The 17,478-nt window shown below is 40.0% G+C and overlaps 1 protein-coding gene across 1 annotated transcript in view; it reads left to right on the top strand.

Moving 5' to 3' along the window:
* The window catches only part of LIMCH1 (LIM and calponin homology domains 1), a 326,061-nt gene that overhangs the window by 272,605 nt on the left and 35,978 nt on the right, over positions 1–17,478 (top strand). The window contains 1 exon segment of the mRNA XM_047719180.1: positions 2,035–2,253. Within this exon segment, the coding sequence (XP_047575136.1) occupies positions 2,035–2,253 (219 nt within the window).

Below are 17,478 nucleotides of genomic sequence, written 5' to 3' on the forward strand. Positions count from 1 at the left end.
TATAAATAGTGCGAGGTGATCTTTTAAACAGAAGAGTTATGACAAATGACTTGATGGCAAGACTTTGGCCCTGAGGAAACCCTGTCTCTCACCGTTGTGGCAAAAATAATGTTTAAGTCCCCCACAAGAGCATTCATGGAGAAGAACCGAGTAGAGATCTTAAAGCTGGGGTTCACTCTTGACCACTAATGAGCCCTTGACTCATTACAGGCTTGATGGCTTATCAGTCCTAATCACAGCCCTGACACTGAGCAGGTGAACCCCGTCATGGTCAAAGATAGTATGTGGAAAGTTGTTACTAGATAATGCCAGGACAGAAGCTAAGAGGGTGTGTGTGTGCGTGTGTGTGTGTGTGTATGTGTTTTCTTGTGAGTAGGACAGTGGGGTGAGGGAGACAGAGAATACAGACTTAGTTTCCCAGGACAGAATTAGGAGTAAAGAAAAATAAAATGAAATAGTATAGGGCAGTGTTCTTCTCCCTCTTTTTAAAAAAAAGATTTTATTTATTTATTAGAAAGAGAGTGAGAGAGCACAAGCAGTGGGGAGAGGGAGAAGCAGGCTCCTCGCTGAGCAGAAAGCCTAACGTGGGGCTCGATCCCAGGAGCCTGGGATCGTGACCTGAGCTGAAGGTAGATACTTAACCCACTGAGCCACCCAGGTGCCCCTAAGGCCATGTTTTTCAAAGTGAGATTTGCTACCTATTGCCGGGTTATGCGGTTATATAGGTTTAGTGGCTTGGTATCAGTATTTTTTAAAATAAAGTAAAATACGAGGGGGAAAAAAAAAAGTCTGGTACATCACACATAATAAAAGTAAATACTGTTTTACAAAAACTCCTATTCAGCTATATTTACTTGGGCGTGCTTAGTTGTGGTTTAAGTTTCTTCTCATGGCTCACAGACAATAAATTATGCAAGCCACTGGCTTGAGGTACATAAGCTGTAACTAATATCTGGCCTTCCATGATTCCTTTTGAAGGATTTTAGAAAGTCTCGTAAAAATAATAGCTAATATTTATATACGTAAAATGTGCCAGATATTCTTCTAAACTCTGCGCATATGTTAATCCATAAAAATCCCCTCAGTGGCACTGGCAGGGAAATGCAGTTATTATAGACGTGGTAGACGGGGACTCTGAACACAGAGGAGAAGACACTTGTTCAAGATTATGTGGTTTTTAAATGGTAGAGCCAGGATTGAACCTGAGGCTGTCTGAGGGCAGAGCTTCCTCCCATAACCTCTCTATCCATGACCTCAGGCTTAAAGACAGAAAGTTCTAGATGCCGTTCAATAAGCCAGACTAACTAACCACCCCGTCTGCTCCTCCTTTCCTGTTTTTACCACCTTCCCTAGACATGGGGACAAAGCAAAAATATTTTAATGTGTATGGCCCTTTGTTCTTGAGAAAATTGGGGTTGGAAAATGAACTGGAAATAGGAATTTACTGTGATTTAGCATAGCATCCGGCCAGGGGCCCTCATGTTAGCTTGCAAAATTGTGCCCATTGCCCTCTTACCACAGGATAAGCTGTAGAAGATTCCTGACCTAGGTGGGTTCCACCTAATTTGTAGGCTAACCAGAAACAAACAAACAAACAAACAAAACTCAAAATTCTGGCATAGCCTTCATAATTTAAATGAAGTGCTACAACCCAGGTTTGTGGTGTGTATTTATGCTTAAGACTCCTTGGTTTCCTACACTTTATTTTTTAAAATTTTATTTAAAATCAATTAATTAACATAGAGTGCATTATAAGTGTCTGAGGATATACTCTAAAGTAAGAGCACACCCCGAGTAAGGCGGACGCGAAATTTACTCCAAAATGAAGGGGCCTGAGAAGACAGATGACCTTTTAAAGAGGCCCATAGAGCCTTCATTTCTAGAACCGATGGAAGCATACTAGAGACCTTATTTTGTGCTGGACTATGATTAATAAATGGTAATGTCTTACTGTGACTCTAAATGTGTTCTTTCATTGTTATAGTCTTCTGCTGGGAAATAGCAAGTGTTTTTTGTTCCTTGTGTTTCCTATAGGTAGATGGGAAAGTCAGCATGAATGCAGAAACAGTTCATGGTGACAAGACGGAGAAGGAGAAAGAATGTCCCGCGGTGGCCCCTGCCCCCTCCTTAACCAAATCCCAGATGTTTGAAGGTGTGGCCAGAGTGCATGGGTCCCTGGTGGAGCTCAAACAAGGCAACAGTAGCATTGAGATCAGCATAAAGAAGCCAAATTCTGTTGCCCAGGAACTAAGAGTAAGAACACACTTTTCCTTTTGGGGCTAATTCCACTGTGAAAGAATCTGTTTTTAAAAATAAGTAGGTCTTGGGGCGCCTGGGTGGCTCAGTGGGTTAAAGCCTCTGCCTTCGGCTCAGGTCATGATCTCAGGGTCCTGGGATCGAGAGCCCAGCATCGGGCTCTCTGCTCAGCAGGGAGTCTGCTTCCTCCTCTCTCTCTGCCTGCTTCTCTGCCTACTTGTGATCTCCGTCTGTCAAATAAATAAAATCTTTTAAAAAAAAATAAGTAGGTCTTGATAGCCACCATTGCTCTCTCTGTGGGTATATTATTTTGCTAAGGCTGCCATAACAAAGCTAACGGAGTGGCTTAAACACAGAAATTAATTGTCTCATAGTTGTGCTGGCCAGATGTCCAAATTCAAGGTATTGGCAGGGTTGGTTCCTTCTGTTGGCTGTGAGGGAGACTCTGTTCCACGTCTCTCTGCTAGTTTTTGGTGGTTTGCTAGCACTCTCTGGTATTCCTTGGCTTGTAGAAGGCTTCCCCTGATCTGTGCCTTCTTCTTCACGTGGCATTCCATCTGCGTACGTGTCTGTGTCCAAGTCTCCCCTTTTTATAAGGACACCAGACATCCTGGATTAGGGGCCCACTCCACTCCGCTATGGCCGCAGGTAATCCTAACCCATTATACCTGCAATGATACTATACCAAGGAAGGTCCCATTCTGAGGTACATAGGAGTTAGGACTTCAGCATATGAATTTGGGGGGCTGTAGGAGACACAATTCAAACCCAGTTGGTGTGGTATAATAGAAATTATATTATCACTTATGAATAAGAGAAATTTTTTTTTTGGTCTTCACATTCTTGGTATCTAGTGTTATAGAAAAATAAATAAATCTCTAAAATACCTTTCTCCACCCCTTATTTGTTTCCCATCAGACCTGTTAATGCACTGTGAAAATGACTGGTACCCTAGGAACCTGGCTTTCCATCCTTTACAATATGTATAAAAGGGTATCTGTCTTATTAGCTTAAAAACAAACAAACAAAAAGCCCCCCAAACACTAAAAGCGATAAAAGGTGTTCTTAGCTTAGCCCCTTAAATTCAGAACAATTGGAAGCAACTATTGAATAGCCAAGCTGAAAAATGTTGGGTGATTCAACAATTACAGGAGAGAAAACTCAATCTTCTATTCTGTTTGCTGGTTTGGCTTGTCAGAGTCAGAAAGATGACCCTTTCTTAGGTCTCTCCCCGGAAGGGCTCATGCTGGTTTTGCGGCTCAGACCCAAACTTTCACGGCCACAGACACAGCCCAGCTTTTAGGATGCAAGCTGGATTCTGCACAACCTCGTTCGTCCTCACCAGACGCTGATTTCTGCAGTTTTCATTGATAGCATTTGGGTTGGAATTACAAAGGATGGAGGACACTGTCACAATTTTACCCCCAGAGCCTAGGAAGGTTTGACCCCCAAGGGAACTTGTCTTCTGTTTCCAAGGCTGAGTTAGAAGACCCAGCTAGCTAAACTCACCAGTGGACTGGGTCTTATTTTGCTTATACCTGGAGACACCTTCTTGTCTCTTATCTTTTTTTCTAATTGTAGCACAATTGACATATCATATCCTATTAATTTCAGGTGTACATCATAGTGATTCGATATCTTTACACATTACAACCAATCCCCACAATAAGCCCAGTTACCATCCACCCCCATCCAAAGTTATTACAATCATTGACTGTATTTCCTATCTGTACATTATATCCCCATGACTTACTTATTTTATACCTGGTAGCTTGTATCTCTTTATCTCCTGAAATTATTTTGTCTGCCCCCCAAACCCCGCCCCACTCTGGTATCAAACAGTTCGTTTCCATTATCTATGAGTATGTTTTGTTTTTCACTTGTTTTGTTTTTTGGATTCCACATACATTATTTGTCTCTCTCTGCTTGACCTATTTCACTTAGCATTACACCCTCTACGTCCATCTATGTTGTCTCAAATGGCAAAATCTCCTTTTTCATGGCTAAGTAATATTCCGTTATACATATATACCACATCTTATTTATCTATTCATCTATCAGTGGACACTTAGCTGTCCATTGTCCCGTATCTTGGCTTTTATAAATAATACTGCAATGAGCATAGGGATGCATATATCTCTTTGAATTGGTGTCTCATTTTCTTCAGATAAATATCCAGAAGTGGAATTGTTAGATCATAAGGTAGTTCTATTTTTAATTTTTTGAGGACCCTTTATCCTGTTTTCCACAGTGGCTGCACCATTTGCATTTTCATCAACAGTGCACAAAGATTCCCTTTTCTCTATATCCTTGCCAATTCTTATTTTCTGTCTTTTCAATAGCAGCCAATCTGACAGGAGTAAAGTGATAGCTCATTGTGATTTTGATTTGCATTTCCCTGATGATGAGTGACGTTGAACATCTTTTCTTGTGCCTGTTGGCCATCTGTATGTCTTCTGTGGGAAAGTATCTATTCAAGTCCTCTGACCATTTTTTTTTTTAAGAGATTTTATTTATTCAACAGACAAAGATCACAAGTAGGCAGAGAGGCAGACAGAGAGAGGAGGAAGCAGGCTCCCTGCGGAGCAGAGAGCCCGATGCGGGGCTCGATCCCAGGACCCTGGGATCATGACCCGAGCCGAAAGCAGAGGCATTAACCCACTGAGCCACCCAGGCGCCCCCCTTCTGACCATTTTTAAATTAGTTTTTTTATATTAAGTTGTATAAATTATTTGTATATTTCAGATATTAATTCCATATCAGATGTATGACTTACAAGTATCTTCTCCCATTCAGTAGGTTGCCTTTTCATTTGCTGATGGTTTCCTTTGTTGTACAAAAGCTTTTCAGTTTGATGTAATCCTGGTTTTTTTTTTTTTTTTTCAATTTTAGCTTTTGTTAACCTGAGGAGACTGGTCCAAACAAATACTGCTAAAACAAATGTCAAGGAACTTACTGCCTATAATTTCTTCTAAATATTTAAAGGGTTTTTGGTATGACGTTTAAACCCCTAATCCATTTTGAATTAATTTTTATATGTGGTGTGAGATAATGGTCCAGTTTCATTCTGGGATTTGTCTTTTGAGGAAGAATAAAATGGGTTTTCTCAGAGGAGCTGAGAGGATGTAATTCTTCCCCATGGTGCTCAAGTCCTATGAAGGAGTTGCAAAGGAGAATAAACCAAAATAATTTCCTCACATGGTAACACATTTACTGGTCTCCAGGAGCAAAGTTTTTTTGTGATCCAGGCAAATGCTGAGTCTCTCAACATGGAATTTAATTTCACTTTTCATTTGCATAGATGTTATCATCTCTGAAGAATTTTTACTAATTATCATAAGATGAAATATTGAGTTTTGCTACTAGCATGGGAACTTTACTGGTAGAGTCCATATATGCTCTTAATTTTAAATTAGAAGTTTCTGTAATTAATTAGATATTATAGTGGTAGAATTGCTTTTCTGGGACAATTAGTAATTCTGTTCTTATTTGTCTTTTGCCAGACTTAGTGATAAGCATTTCTTAAGTTCCCTGATCAGTTCCATTCCATGACTCAGTTTGACTACTAGGGTCACAGGCCCTTTGCATGTACTGTTAAGCTCAGCTCTTTCTCATTATACTTTGCAAAAGCAACAGTGTTGGTGTCATGCTTGGTCCATGACACTTGCCACATAATAGAGGCACACAGGGCTTACTCAGGCCCAGCAGATAAATTATAAGAACAAATCCTGAGGGCTCTACAGTCAGGCACACATCTACATTTTATCTCTCACCAGTGCTGCCCTCCGGCCGTTTTGTTCTTTGAGTTTGGGGGAAACCCTGCCCTTCGATGAATGGATTTTATTCCTGATTGAAGTTAAAGGAATAAGTGAAGAGACTAGATGGTATAATGCCTAAACCTCCTAAACCAACTATTTAATCTCTCTTGTTCTAAGTTTTTAACCCTTTGGGGAAAAAAAGCTTTATTGGTGACATGAAGCAGAAGACTCCTGAAACAGAAGAAAAGGGTGTTGGTTTGTTTTAGAGCAGTAAAGCCTCCCTTTAAAAATATACTCATTCTTGATAATGAGTCATATTCTTAGTTTTACAGTTAGCAAATTAAAAAAACAGCCCATTTTCTGTTTAATGACAGGCATTTTCCACTTTAATAGTAGTTAACCTCCCTAAAGGCCGAGAGAAGATGGATTGAAATATTTCACATTGATTGTATATCCCCAAAAGTATCTTGTTTGAAGAGAAGCAAAATTAGATGATTTGAAAGAAATCATCTTACTTCAGTAATCTATACAATATAACAAGAAAAACCCCAAACAAAAGGTGGCCGGGTGGACTTTCTTCCCCTGAAACAGCCTGATCCTGGGCAGACTCAAGATATAGGTCCAAACTCTTGGAAAAGCCTGGGAGCCTCTTCCTTTATAGATCTCTTACTTGAAAAAAACTGCCTAGAGTTGGGGCTGCCTGGTGGCATAGTTGGTTAAGCATCTGACTCTTGGTTTCAGCTCAGATCGTGATCTCAGGGTCTTGAGGTGGAGCCCGGCGTTGGGCTCTGTGCTCAGTGTGGAGTCTGCTTCAGATTCTTTCTCCTTCTCCCTCTGCCCTGCCCAAATGTGCTCTCTCTCCCTCTCTCTCTCTCTCTCTCTCAAAGAAACAAATCTTTTTTTTTTTTAAGATTTTATTTATTTATTTGACAGAGATCACAAGTAGGCAGAGAGGGAGGCAGAGAGAGAGAGGGGAAAGCAGGCTCTGCACTGAGCAGAAAGCCTGATCCGGGGCTCAATCTCAGGACCCTGGGATCATGACCTGAGCCAAAGGCAGAGGCTTTAACCCACTGAGCCACCCAGATGCCCCAAAGAAACAAATCTTTTTTAAAAAGGAAAAGGAAAGAAAGAAAAACTACCCTGCTTGGAGTCATTTCTAGTTCAGAAGCCATGGTGGTTCTGAATAGGAAGTAGCCTTTATTTCCCCTGACTCTATACTCCAGGCCTTTGACTCAACTATGGCAGGGGCTAGGACAGTATTTTCTGGGTAGATCACTACCTATATGCATCTGTTAGACTGTAAGCCAAGAGGTTAGTTCTCCTATGCAGAATGTTGGCTCATTATTAAAACAGTCTTCATACTCACAACTTACAATACCAAAAGTTTTCCATTCCCAATGTGTTATTCGAAGAGTCATTTGGAAAGCATGTCTTCTCCCAATAAACCAATGCCTCACTTCACGTCCTTCCCCGCATTCCAACTATGTTACAGCCGGTGTATTCCTGTTGAAGTGGTGGAATTAGGTGGTCACGGCAAAATAAGGGGACCACCTAAAACAGAGGGGCTGCCCCTCAGAGCCTCCCCCCTGCCGGGCCGGAGACCAGCTTGGACTCGATGTGCTATTTTCTCATTCATGTGCCCCATTCTGCGGGGCCGTCAAAGGAATAGTGTTCTCTTTAAATGGCGTCTTTCTTCCAAAAACTGCATTCCCAACAGATACACTCTTTACAGAGGAGTAACCTCCCCCACCACCAAAATGTCACAGCTGTCCAGGGCGAGCTGGAACTGCTCAAAGGGCATGGCAGCCGTAGGCAGGAGTGTCCATTCAGACCATGAGGCAGGGCGGCAGGGGAGGGTGACCACAAGACTCCCATTGTGGGGGACAGGCTGAGGTTGGACTGTCAGCCTCTGGGGCCAGCACGGCCACTTTTGTGCGATATTATGTCCTCTCTCTGTTTTTTTCTCCTTCACCTTTCTCATTTAAAACTCTCAGGACCGTTGCTCTCTCGCTTAAGAAATGGAGCCTCAATGAAGTTAGGCTTATTATTATTATTATTTTTTAATACTCTGGCTGTATCTATTGATACCAGCAAACTCCACATCATTCTCAGCTGAATCACCTGTCAGGTAATGACACAGTGACAGCAGTTACTTTGCCAGTAGTTGGTTGCCTGGTGACCGATAAGCCTGAATTAAGGACTACTCTCTGCCCCATTTTTGAAGCAGGGAAGACAAAAAAAATCTCATAAACTTGCTGGGAGGGCAGTTTTCATAAAGCAGCCAGAAAAGTGTATAAAGTAAAGTTTAATTGAGTGCTAGATAATAGGGTCAGAAGACGAGCGGGTTGGAAGATTTGCAGAGAACAGGTAAGATCTTTATGGTTGGGGTTAGTGGAAAAGGTTTTGTGTGGGACGTAGTTTTGAAACTTGACCTTGGGTGTGGGATTTGCATTGGAATGGAGCAGGTTATTCCACAAGTTGGGAATGGCAGAAGCAAAGGCTTGGACAGTGGTGAGGAAGCCACAAGAAGATTCCAGGAGTGGGTCACAGGGCTAAGGTGTGATGGGGTTGACTAGGATGTTACATATTCTAAGCAAAGGAGTCCGGTCTCCCACGGCCTGACCTGGTTACCCCTGAGATATTTCCCCACAGAAACCTTTTTGTTTTATTTTGTGTTTTAAAATATTGGCTTCTGTAAGAAAATCATGTCCTAGCACAAATACAGCCTCCTGGAATCCAGGATTGGAAAATAACTTGGAAGGTCTTCTTAGCTGATGAGGACTTTAGCCTGCTCAGTAACCTACAGAGAGATGATTCTGTTGCCCTCAAAGCTAGTCCAGAGTTTTCTTGATCCGCTGTGAGCTGAATTTGTATTTGACTCTCTTCCTTCCTTTGTGGTACCAAAATGGCCCTTTCCTAAAATATCTAGAGTACTTCATGTAGTAGGTCAAAGATCTAAACCCCCACCTGAGCCTCAGTTTATATTAAAGACAAAGATAATAGTAGTATATGCCTCTGAAGGTTAGTGTGAGAATCCCTGTCTAGAGTAAGCACTTGGCATGACATCAGACTCACCGACAGGGGGGCCCTTAAGTTATTTTTAATAGGGTTGTACAACCAATGGGAGAAAGTGACGGTACCGTTTCCAGAAGCCCCGAAAAGTGGTAGGTATAAAGTTTCTTAGGTTTAAAGCAAGATCGTCAAAAATCTCCATCTTGCACAGGTGTGAATTTCAAACAAATGGGGTGAATTTCTTGTCAGTGTCCAGCTCGGCTTGTCAGTCATTCCAGTTGTAATTCACTAAGAAGCACGAGGCTGTGAATAGCTTTTTCCAGGAGGCTGACTGCCTTGCAGATGCTCCATGTGGTACTTCCTCAGGTCTTTCTGTTCCTCCTGTTGTTCCCTATTTCCCAAGGTTCCCTCTTTCCCAAGTCTGGCTTCCCTCTGCCACCTAGACCCTGCCGATCACTCCCCCTCCCCAGCTCATCCCGATGTTGTCATGGGTTGGGTGGGGGAGCTCCTGCTGGCCAGCTCCTTCCTCCCAGATCTATAGCAATCCTCCCTCCCTGAAGGAGGGCCAAACTTTGCCGGCAGGTTTCTAAACGATTTCATCTGTTTTCTCAAGCTAAGTAATAAGGTAGGTCTATTTTTTTTCAACCTTGATAATATCAGCCCTTGGCCTTCCTCTTGAAAATTCAGTGCCTTACTAATCTTGTCCAATCCAGGAAAACAGATAATCCGATCTTTCTTGAAGCATTTCATTTTGCAGTGAGAACCGGGGGAAGGCATTTGAGTAGGTGCTGTTTTCCTTGCGACTGAGACCCACTGCAAAATTCCTTTCAGATGTCAAATGTCAACAGGCATTTCTTGAGAAACTGTTTTTCTCCATCTAGAAGTAATGGGATGAGTGTTAAATTAAAAGTCATTGAAGGTATTTAGGTAAAGAAGCATTTGCAGATGATCCATCAGAGACAATTTAAAAAAAATAAAATCTATCCCATTTACCTGGACCAGAGCCTCACATTGTGGGTTTGAAAAGTTTAGGCAAAAAGAAAAAGTCTAAGGAGTGGAGAGTCTGATCCCTCATGCAGATCCTCTTTTACCCAGTGAAAGTAGATACTCAGAGGTATAAAAGTGAAAGGGGAAACACATGCATGGCATATGTGACCCCTGGGTCACTGGTGCCAAGACATAAATAGACTGATTTTCCAGGCTTCTGTCCAGAGAAGTTATTCGAGACCGAAACCAGGAAATCACTCAGTCACAGAATGGAAGCTGAGGAAAGGACGTTGGGTATCACATCTTCTGACCCACAGAGGTTAAATGATCAGCCCAACTTCTGGTCGTTCCTCCGTCCGGGGAACAGGACCACCCAAGCTCTGGGTCTCGGGACTGTTCCTGCTCTCCTGTTTTGTCTTTCCAGTTGCTTCTCCAGTGTTGCTCTGGGGCTAACCCACAAGTGAGATCCTTGTTAGAATGAACAGCCAGACGCTAGGTAGATTTTGTGGCAAGACCACATTCCTCTCAGGCCAAGAAACTGCCACCCTCCCACTCCCACCGCTCCCCTCCCCAGCCCCCGGCCTCAGGGCTAAGTCTGACAGCAGAACAAGTTTGGATCATGTTCTCCGTCAAGGAGAAGCCGGCTCCTGCTTGGGCCCCTGTAACCTGTCTGTGCTCTCATTCTACTCAGGCCCGGGGATCTGCTCTTACTTCCTTGCTGTTGTCATTCTTGAGACAGTGTTACCCGTCGGAGAAGGGAAGGCATCTCCCTGTTTAGCTGAAACCAAAGGAAAGTATGGGTCGGAAAGTGCCTTTTCCAGCAAGGCGGATTTGTTTCAGGCAAATTTTGGAGTCCATCAGGTTAAAACTGCCAATTTTGAGCTCATTTCCTTTGAAGTAGTGATGTGAGTACAAAAATAACAAACCTTCAAGATGCGAGAGCCAGACACGAGCTAATTAAACTGTCTTTGGGGATTTCCCTTGATTACATACACAGCTGACTCTTGAACAACACGGTTTGAACCACATGCGTCCACTTATATGTGGATTTTTTTCAATATATACAGTACTGTATGTATTTCCCTTATGATTTTCTTAGTAACATTTTCTCTAGTTCTCTTACTTTAAGAATGTGTGTGGAATACATGTGACACACACAATATGTGTTAATCAACTGTTCATGTTATTGGTAAAGTTTCTGGTCATCAGTAGACTATTAGTAGTTAAGTTTTGAGGAGTCAAAAGTTACACTTGAATTTTTGACTGTGCAGAGGGGTCAGTGCCCCTAACTATGCCTTTGTTCAAGAGTCAGCTATAGTCTATACATATGCTAGAAGATTAAAGAAAATATAAACTACAGGGGCACCTGGGTGGCTCAGCTGTTAAGTGCCTTCGGTTCAGGTCATGATCCCAGGGTCCTGGGATCAAGCCCCGAATCGGGCTCCCTGCTTAGCGGGGAGCCTGCTTCTCCCTCTCCAACTCTCCCTGTTTATGTTCCCTCTCTGGCTGTTTCTCTCTGTCAAACAATAAATAAAATCTTTTTTAAAAAAGGAAATATAAACTACATACTGCTCCAGCCACTCAGAAATTAATACTAAGATTTTTTTTTTTTTTTTAATGTGTATCCTTCTCCTCTTTTTTCTCAGGGCATATAAAATGTTTTTTAAATGGGCTCATGTTATTCAAATTGGGTCATAGCTTGCTTTTTCTCTTAATTTACCCTGAATATTTTGCTAGCTAATAGCCTGATTTGGATGACTAGTATGTATTCAAAGTAAGCTTGAGAGTATGAGTTCCATAAATAATGCATAGACCATTTGCCCACCTAGCATAGATTACATATCTGCCCTATACCAGTGCTGCATACGCCTTGGACCCCCAGACCCTGGGCTGGGTGGAAAGCACCAAGATGGGGGTGGTGGCTGGGGGCAGTCTGGTCTCAAGCTGCCCTTGGAAGTGGAGACGTAGCTAGATTGCCTCCTGTCCTGAGAGTCCCTGAGAGTTCTCTTTTGCAAAACAAATGGATGACGAGTAGAATGGATGACAAAGAAAGGGAATGGAAAAGACAGTTTGAATCATTTCAGCAAAAACCTGGGGATTCCCAGATTCTTATACTGCATCTTAGCAATCAAAACTTTTACATACTAGGGGACGATGTAGAGGTGGGCGTGAGTCCGAACCCGGATGACGGAGTGCTGGGTCTGGCTCCCACCTTCCCTGCCTACCAGCAGGGACCCTGCATAAACCACGTAGCCTCCTGGGCTTCAGTCTCCTCACCTGTACAGAGAAAATCATCTGGATTACATACCTTAGAAGCTCGCTGCGAGCATCAAGTGAGATTATCTGTGTCAGGTGTCCCAACAGCGCTGACTCATGGTAATTGCACTAAGCACCAAGGTGGCTATGGTCACTACCCTTCAAAACATCATTTTAAGGGAAGATAAATAGGGTCATCGGGGAGCTCAGTGTTTGAGTGGTAAGCCATATAGAAATGCACTCAGAAATCGGAGAATTCTTGGAAATGGAAATGCTCCATTAGTCATTAGTAATGCATAAGTAAAATCTTACTGGAATGTGATGAGCTCGTAAAATAAACCTTAGCGAGTAGTGCGGGAGGATTTTGTCTCCTTTGCATTATAAATTACGTCTAAAGGACTTCATGAATTATTCCCTTCATTCCAAGTGGCACATTTTCCCCATTTGAATGTATCTAAATCAGTATGTATCTTACAGTCAACAGTGTATCATATTTAACAGATAGTGTTTTCTTTCTTCGTAGTACCTAAAATAATACGACTTAGAATTGATGGCATCTGAGATCTAGTATCTAAAATAATACAACTTAGAATTGATGGCATCTGAGATCTAATAAACAATACCCATTTCTTTGTTCAATTATGAAGTGGGGAGGCTTTGGCCTGTGTCTGTAGTTTTTTAATTTTGTTTCTAGTAATTGGAAACCCTACGGTTCTCAAAAACATTGTTCGTCAATATTTAAATCCGTGAATTTGTTTTCCAACCTCAGATAGTTTTCTATAATCTAATCAGTTTGGGGAACAACCTAAAAGATCAGTATTTCTGATAGGATTTTATATATGGACATCATAAAACAAAAATACTACCACATATTAATATTTCTCTGTGTGTGATGGGGAATTTGTTAAATTATAAAATCTGACTTATTCTTTTGTAATGCTAGGCTGGTTGGTCTTCCAATGCTGCTGTTTTGTCAGTCATTCATGTGACAATGCAAACACACACACAACAGGTACATATAACATATATAATAAAAGACACTTTGGTCTTTTTAACTATTTCCACGCATAGAAGTCTCTTTAAAGGGATTCAACTCAGGCTTGTTAATATATTTAAAGTTACAAAATCTGTCAAGTAATATAAATATGTTGCTTGTTTCCTGCCTAGTGTTTTAAAAGTATCTTTTAATTTAATATTATGTTCTTCCAGAGTTGATACATGGTATAGAAAATGCCCATCTAATTATGAGGATTTTGAAATCACCCCATCCTCCAAAAGAAAAAACACAATTTTTGCCACTAGATGCTATTGTAAATATTTTAGAAGCTTGGAAGGCTTGTTGCCCAAAGTTTCTTTGTGCTTTTTTTTAAGCTTGGAAAATTTGCAAACAATTTTTTTTTTTAAAGCGATTCCCCCCCACCCAGTTTTGTTATTGTGGTAAAATACACATAGCATAAAATTTACTATCTTAAGCATTTTCATGTGTACACTTGAGTGGTATTAAGGACATTCGTAATGTGTAACCATCACCCCCATCCATCTCCAGAACTCTTTTCATCTTGCAAAACCAAAACTCTACCCATTAAACAATAACTCCCCACAATCTCCTCCCCCCAGACCCTAACAACAGCCATTCTCCTTTTTTTTCCTTTCATCTTTCCCCCCATCCCCCACCCTGTGGTAACTGCCACTCTACTCTCTATTACTACAAGTTCGGCTTTTTTAATTTTAATTTTTTAGATTCCACATATAACTGAGATCATGCAATATTTGTCTTTCCGTGTCCAACTTATTTCACTTAGTCTAATGTTCTCCAGATTCATCCATGTTGCAAATGGCAGTATTTCCTTCTTTCTTATGACTCAGTAATATTCCATTGTGTCTGTGTCTCTGTGTCTGTGTTTAAATAGATAAGAGATAGGTATTTATTTGTATATAGATAAAATTATACATACACCAATGATATATTTGTATATAATATTAACATTTATATATCATCGCATCTACTTATGTATTTCATTATGCATATAATGTAGTATTGATATATCACATTTTCTTTGTCCATTCATCCATCAACTTTTAGGTTGTTTCCATATCTTGGCTATTGTGAATAATGTTTTAATGAACATGAGAGTACAGATAGCTCTTTGTGATACTGATTTCATTTTCTCCAGATATATACCCAGAAGTGAAATTGCTAGATCATATGATAGTTCTATTTATAATTTTTTTAAATTTTTAATTCTTTAAGGATCCTCCACACCGTTTTCCACAATGGCTATACCAACTTACATCCCACCATCAATATACAAGAATTCACTTTTCTCCACATCCTTGACAACACTTGTGACCTTTGACTTTTTAGTAATAGCCATCCCTAACAGCTGTGAGGTGATACCTCATTGTGGTTTTGATTTCCCTGATAATTAGTGATGTTGAGCATCTTTTCAAATACCTGTTTAATTATTTTTAATTGGCTTATTTGCCTTTTTCTTTTTTTTTTTTGGCTGTGGGAGTATGAGTGTCTTACATATTTTGGATATTAATTCCTCATTGGATGTATGATTTGTAAATACTTTTCTCACTCTATAGATTACTCTTTCATTCTTTTAACCATTTCCTCTGCTGTGAAAAAACTTTTTAGCTTGTTTGCTTTTGCTTTTGTTGCCTGTGCTTTTAGTGTCATATACAAAAAATCATTGCCAAGACCAAGGCCAAAGAGCGTTTCCTCTGCCTTCTTCTAGGAGTTTTGCAGTTTTAAGTCTTTATCCCACTTAGACATTAATTTTTGTATATGGTGTAAGGTAAGAATTAAATTTCATTCTTCCATATGTGGAGACCCAGTTTTCCCAACACTATTTATGAAAGAAATCCTTTACCCATTTTGTGTCCTTGGTGCCCTTGTCAAAAATTAGTTGACCGTGAAAGTGTGGGTTGATTTCTGGGCTCTCTATTCTATTCCATTGATCTGTGTGCCTGTTTTTATGACAGTACCATACTGTTTTGAATAATGCCATTGGAATTTTGATAGGGGTTAATTACATTGAATCTGTGGATTGCTTTGGGTAGTATGGACATTTTCACAATATTAATTCTTCCAATCCATGAACACAAGCTATCTTTCTATTTCCTTGCGTCTTCTTCAATTCCTTCATCAATGTTTTCGTTTTTAGTATACAGATATCTCACCTTGGTTAAATTTATTTCTACGATGCTATTGTAAATGGGATCATTTTTCTTCTATTTTGTATAGTTTATATTGATTTTGTATCCTGAAACTTTGCTGAATTCATTTATTAGTTTTAACAGTTTTATGGTGGAATCTTTAGCACTTTCTGTATATAGGAGCATGTCCTCTGCAAACAAGTAATTTTGCTTCACCCTTTCCTATTTGGATGCCTTTTATTTCTTTTTCTTGCCCAATTGCTCTGGCTAGGACTTCCAGTACTATGTTGAATAAAGGTGGAGAGAGTAGGCACCCTATCTTGTTCCTGATTCTAGAGGAAAGGCTTTGAACTTTCCGCCAGTCAGTACAATGTTAGTTATGAGCATGTCAGATATGGCCTTTATTATGTTTAGGTGCATTCTTCTATCCCTAATTTGTTAAGAGCTTTTATCATGAAAAGAGGTTAAATTTTGTCAGATGCTTTTTCTGCATCTATTGAGATGAGCTCATGATTTTTATCCTTCATTTTATTAATATGGTATATCACATTTTTAAAAAGATTTTATTTATTTATTTGACGGAGATCACAAGTAGATGATCACAGGCAGAGAGAGAGGGGGAGGCAGGCTCCCCGCTGAGCAGAGAACCCGATTCGGGGCTCGATCCCAGGACCCTGGGATCATGACCCGAGCCGAAGGCAGAGGCTTTAGTCCACTGAACCACCCAGGCGCCCCTGGGGTATCACATTTTTTATTTGCATATGTTGAACCATTCTTGCATTTTTTCATTTTTTTAACATCTTAATTTTATTTTTTTCAGTGTTTCAAGATTCATTGCTTATGCACCACACTCAGTGCTCCATGCAATATGTGCCCTCCTTAATACCCACCACCAGGCTCACCCATCCCTCAACCCCCTTCCCCTCCAAAACCCTCAGTTTGTTTCTCAGAGTCCACAGTCTCTCATGCTTCATCTCCCCCTCCGATTTCCCCCAATTCACTTTTCCTTTCCTTCTCCTAATGTCCTGTGTTATTCCTTATGCTCCACAAGCATAAAATTTCTTTGTTTTTACAGAATTCGATAACAGTTTCCACCAATGCATTAACTAGAAAGAGTTTTCATTTTGGTTAATTGAAACACAGATTTTGATTTATGAGTAAAATACATGAACTTTTAAGACACCAATAAATTCATAGCTTTTTGAGAACCTGTGGGGATATTTTATAACGTATTTAATAATGCCTTTGCTGAAGTGAATTTAAATATTTATCTTAAAACAATAATTCAACTTTAGCCCTTTATAATTAAGATACTATTACTAAAAAAAGCATAGTAGTCATTAATTTGTTCTCTTTGGTTGTTGAAGTATATTCTAGCCAGTATTTTATCACCCTTTCCATTACTTTTATCAAGTGACTACTATAATATTAGTGGGAGAATCTTGGAATTACTCTGGAATCAATTGGCTCCCAACTAAAGATGATGTAAAATTACATTGATTTTGTTTTCTGAATCAGAAAGCAGTGCATTATCGGGGAACATTTGGAATACAGAAAAAATATTTATAAAGAAGTAGTCCTCCAAAATTTAAGCACATTAAAAACAATCACTATTAACATGTTAGTATATTTCCTGTATTTTATAGACATTTTTATATATGTATTAGCAGGTATATTTGTGTATAAACATAGCATATACAAAGTCTTACATATGTAAATATCAACCTAGATATACAGTTTACATTTTTTTACTTAACATTAGATAGTAAGTATTTTCACATATCACTTATTGTTTAATACCATGATGCAGTTAATGACTGCGTAATATTTCCTTCTGTAGATATACTATAATTCATTCAACCATTCTCCAATTGTTGGACATTCAGGTTGTTCCAAATTTTTTAATGTTATAAACTTAATGAAGTGTAAAACAGAAAAATGGAAGTACTTCTGAAAGAGAGGGACACAGGCATAAAAGTGATGAACTGAGGTATTATTGAAAGAGATGACTATCATGGTGATGTGCCAAGTGGATTAAATAGCA

This window comes from Lutra lutra, chromosome 2 (genome assembly GCF_902655055.1).
Source record: "Lutra lutra chromosome 2, mLutLut1.2, whole genome shotgun sequence".
NCBI classification, from domain to species: Eukaryota; Metazoa; Chordata; class Mammalia; order Carnivora; family Mustelidae; genus Lutra; species Lutra lutra.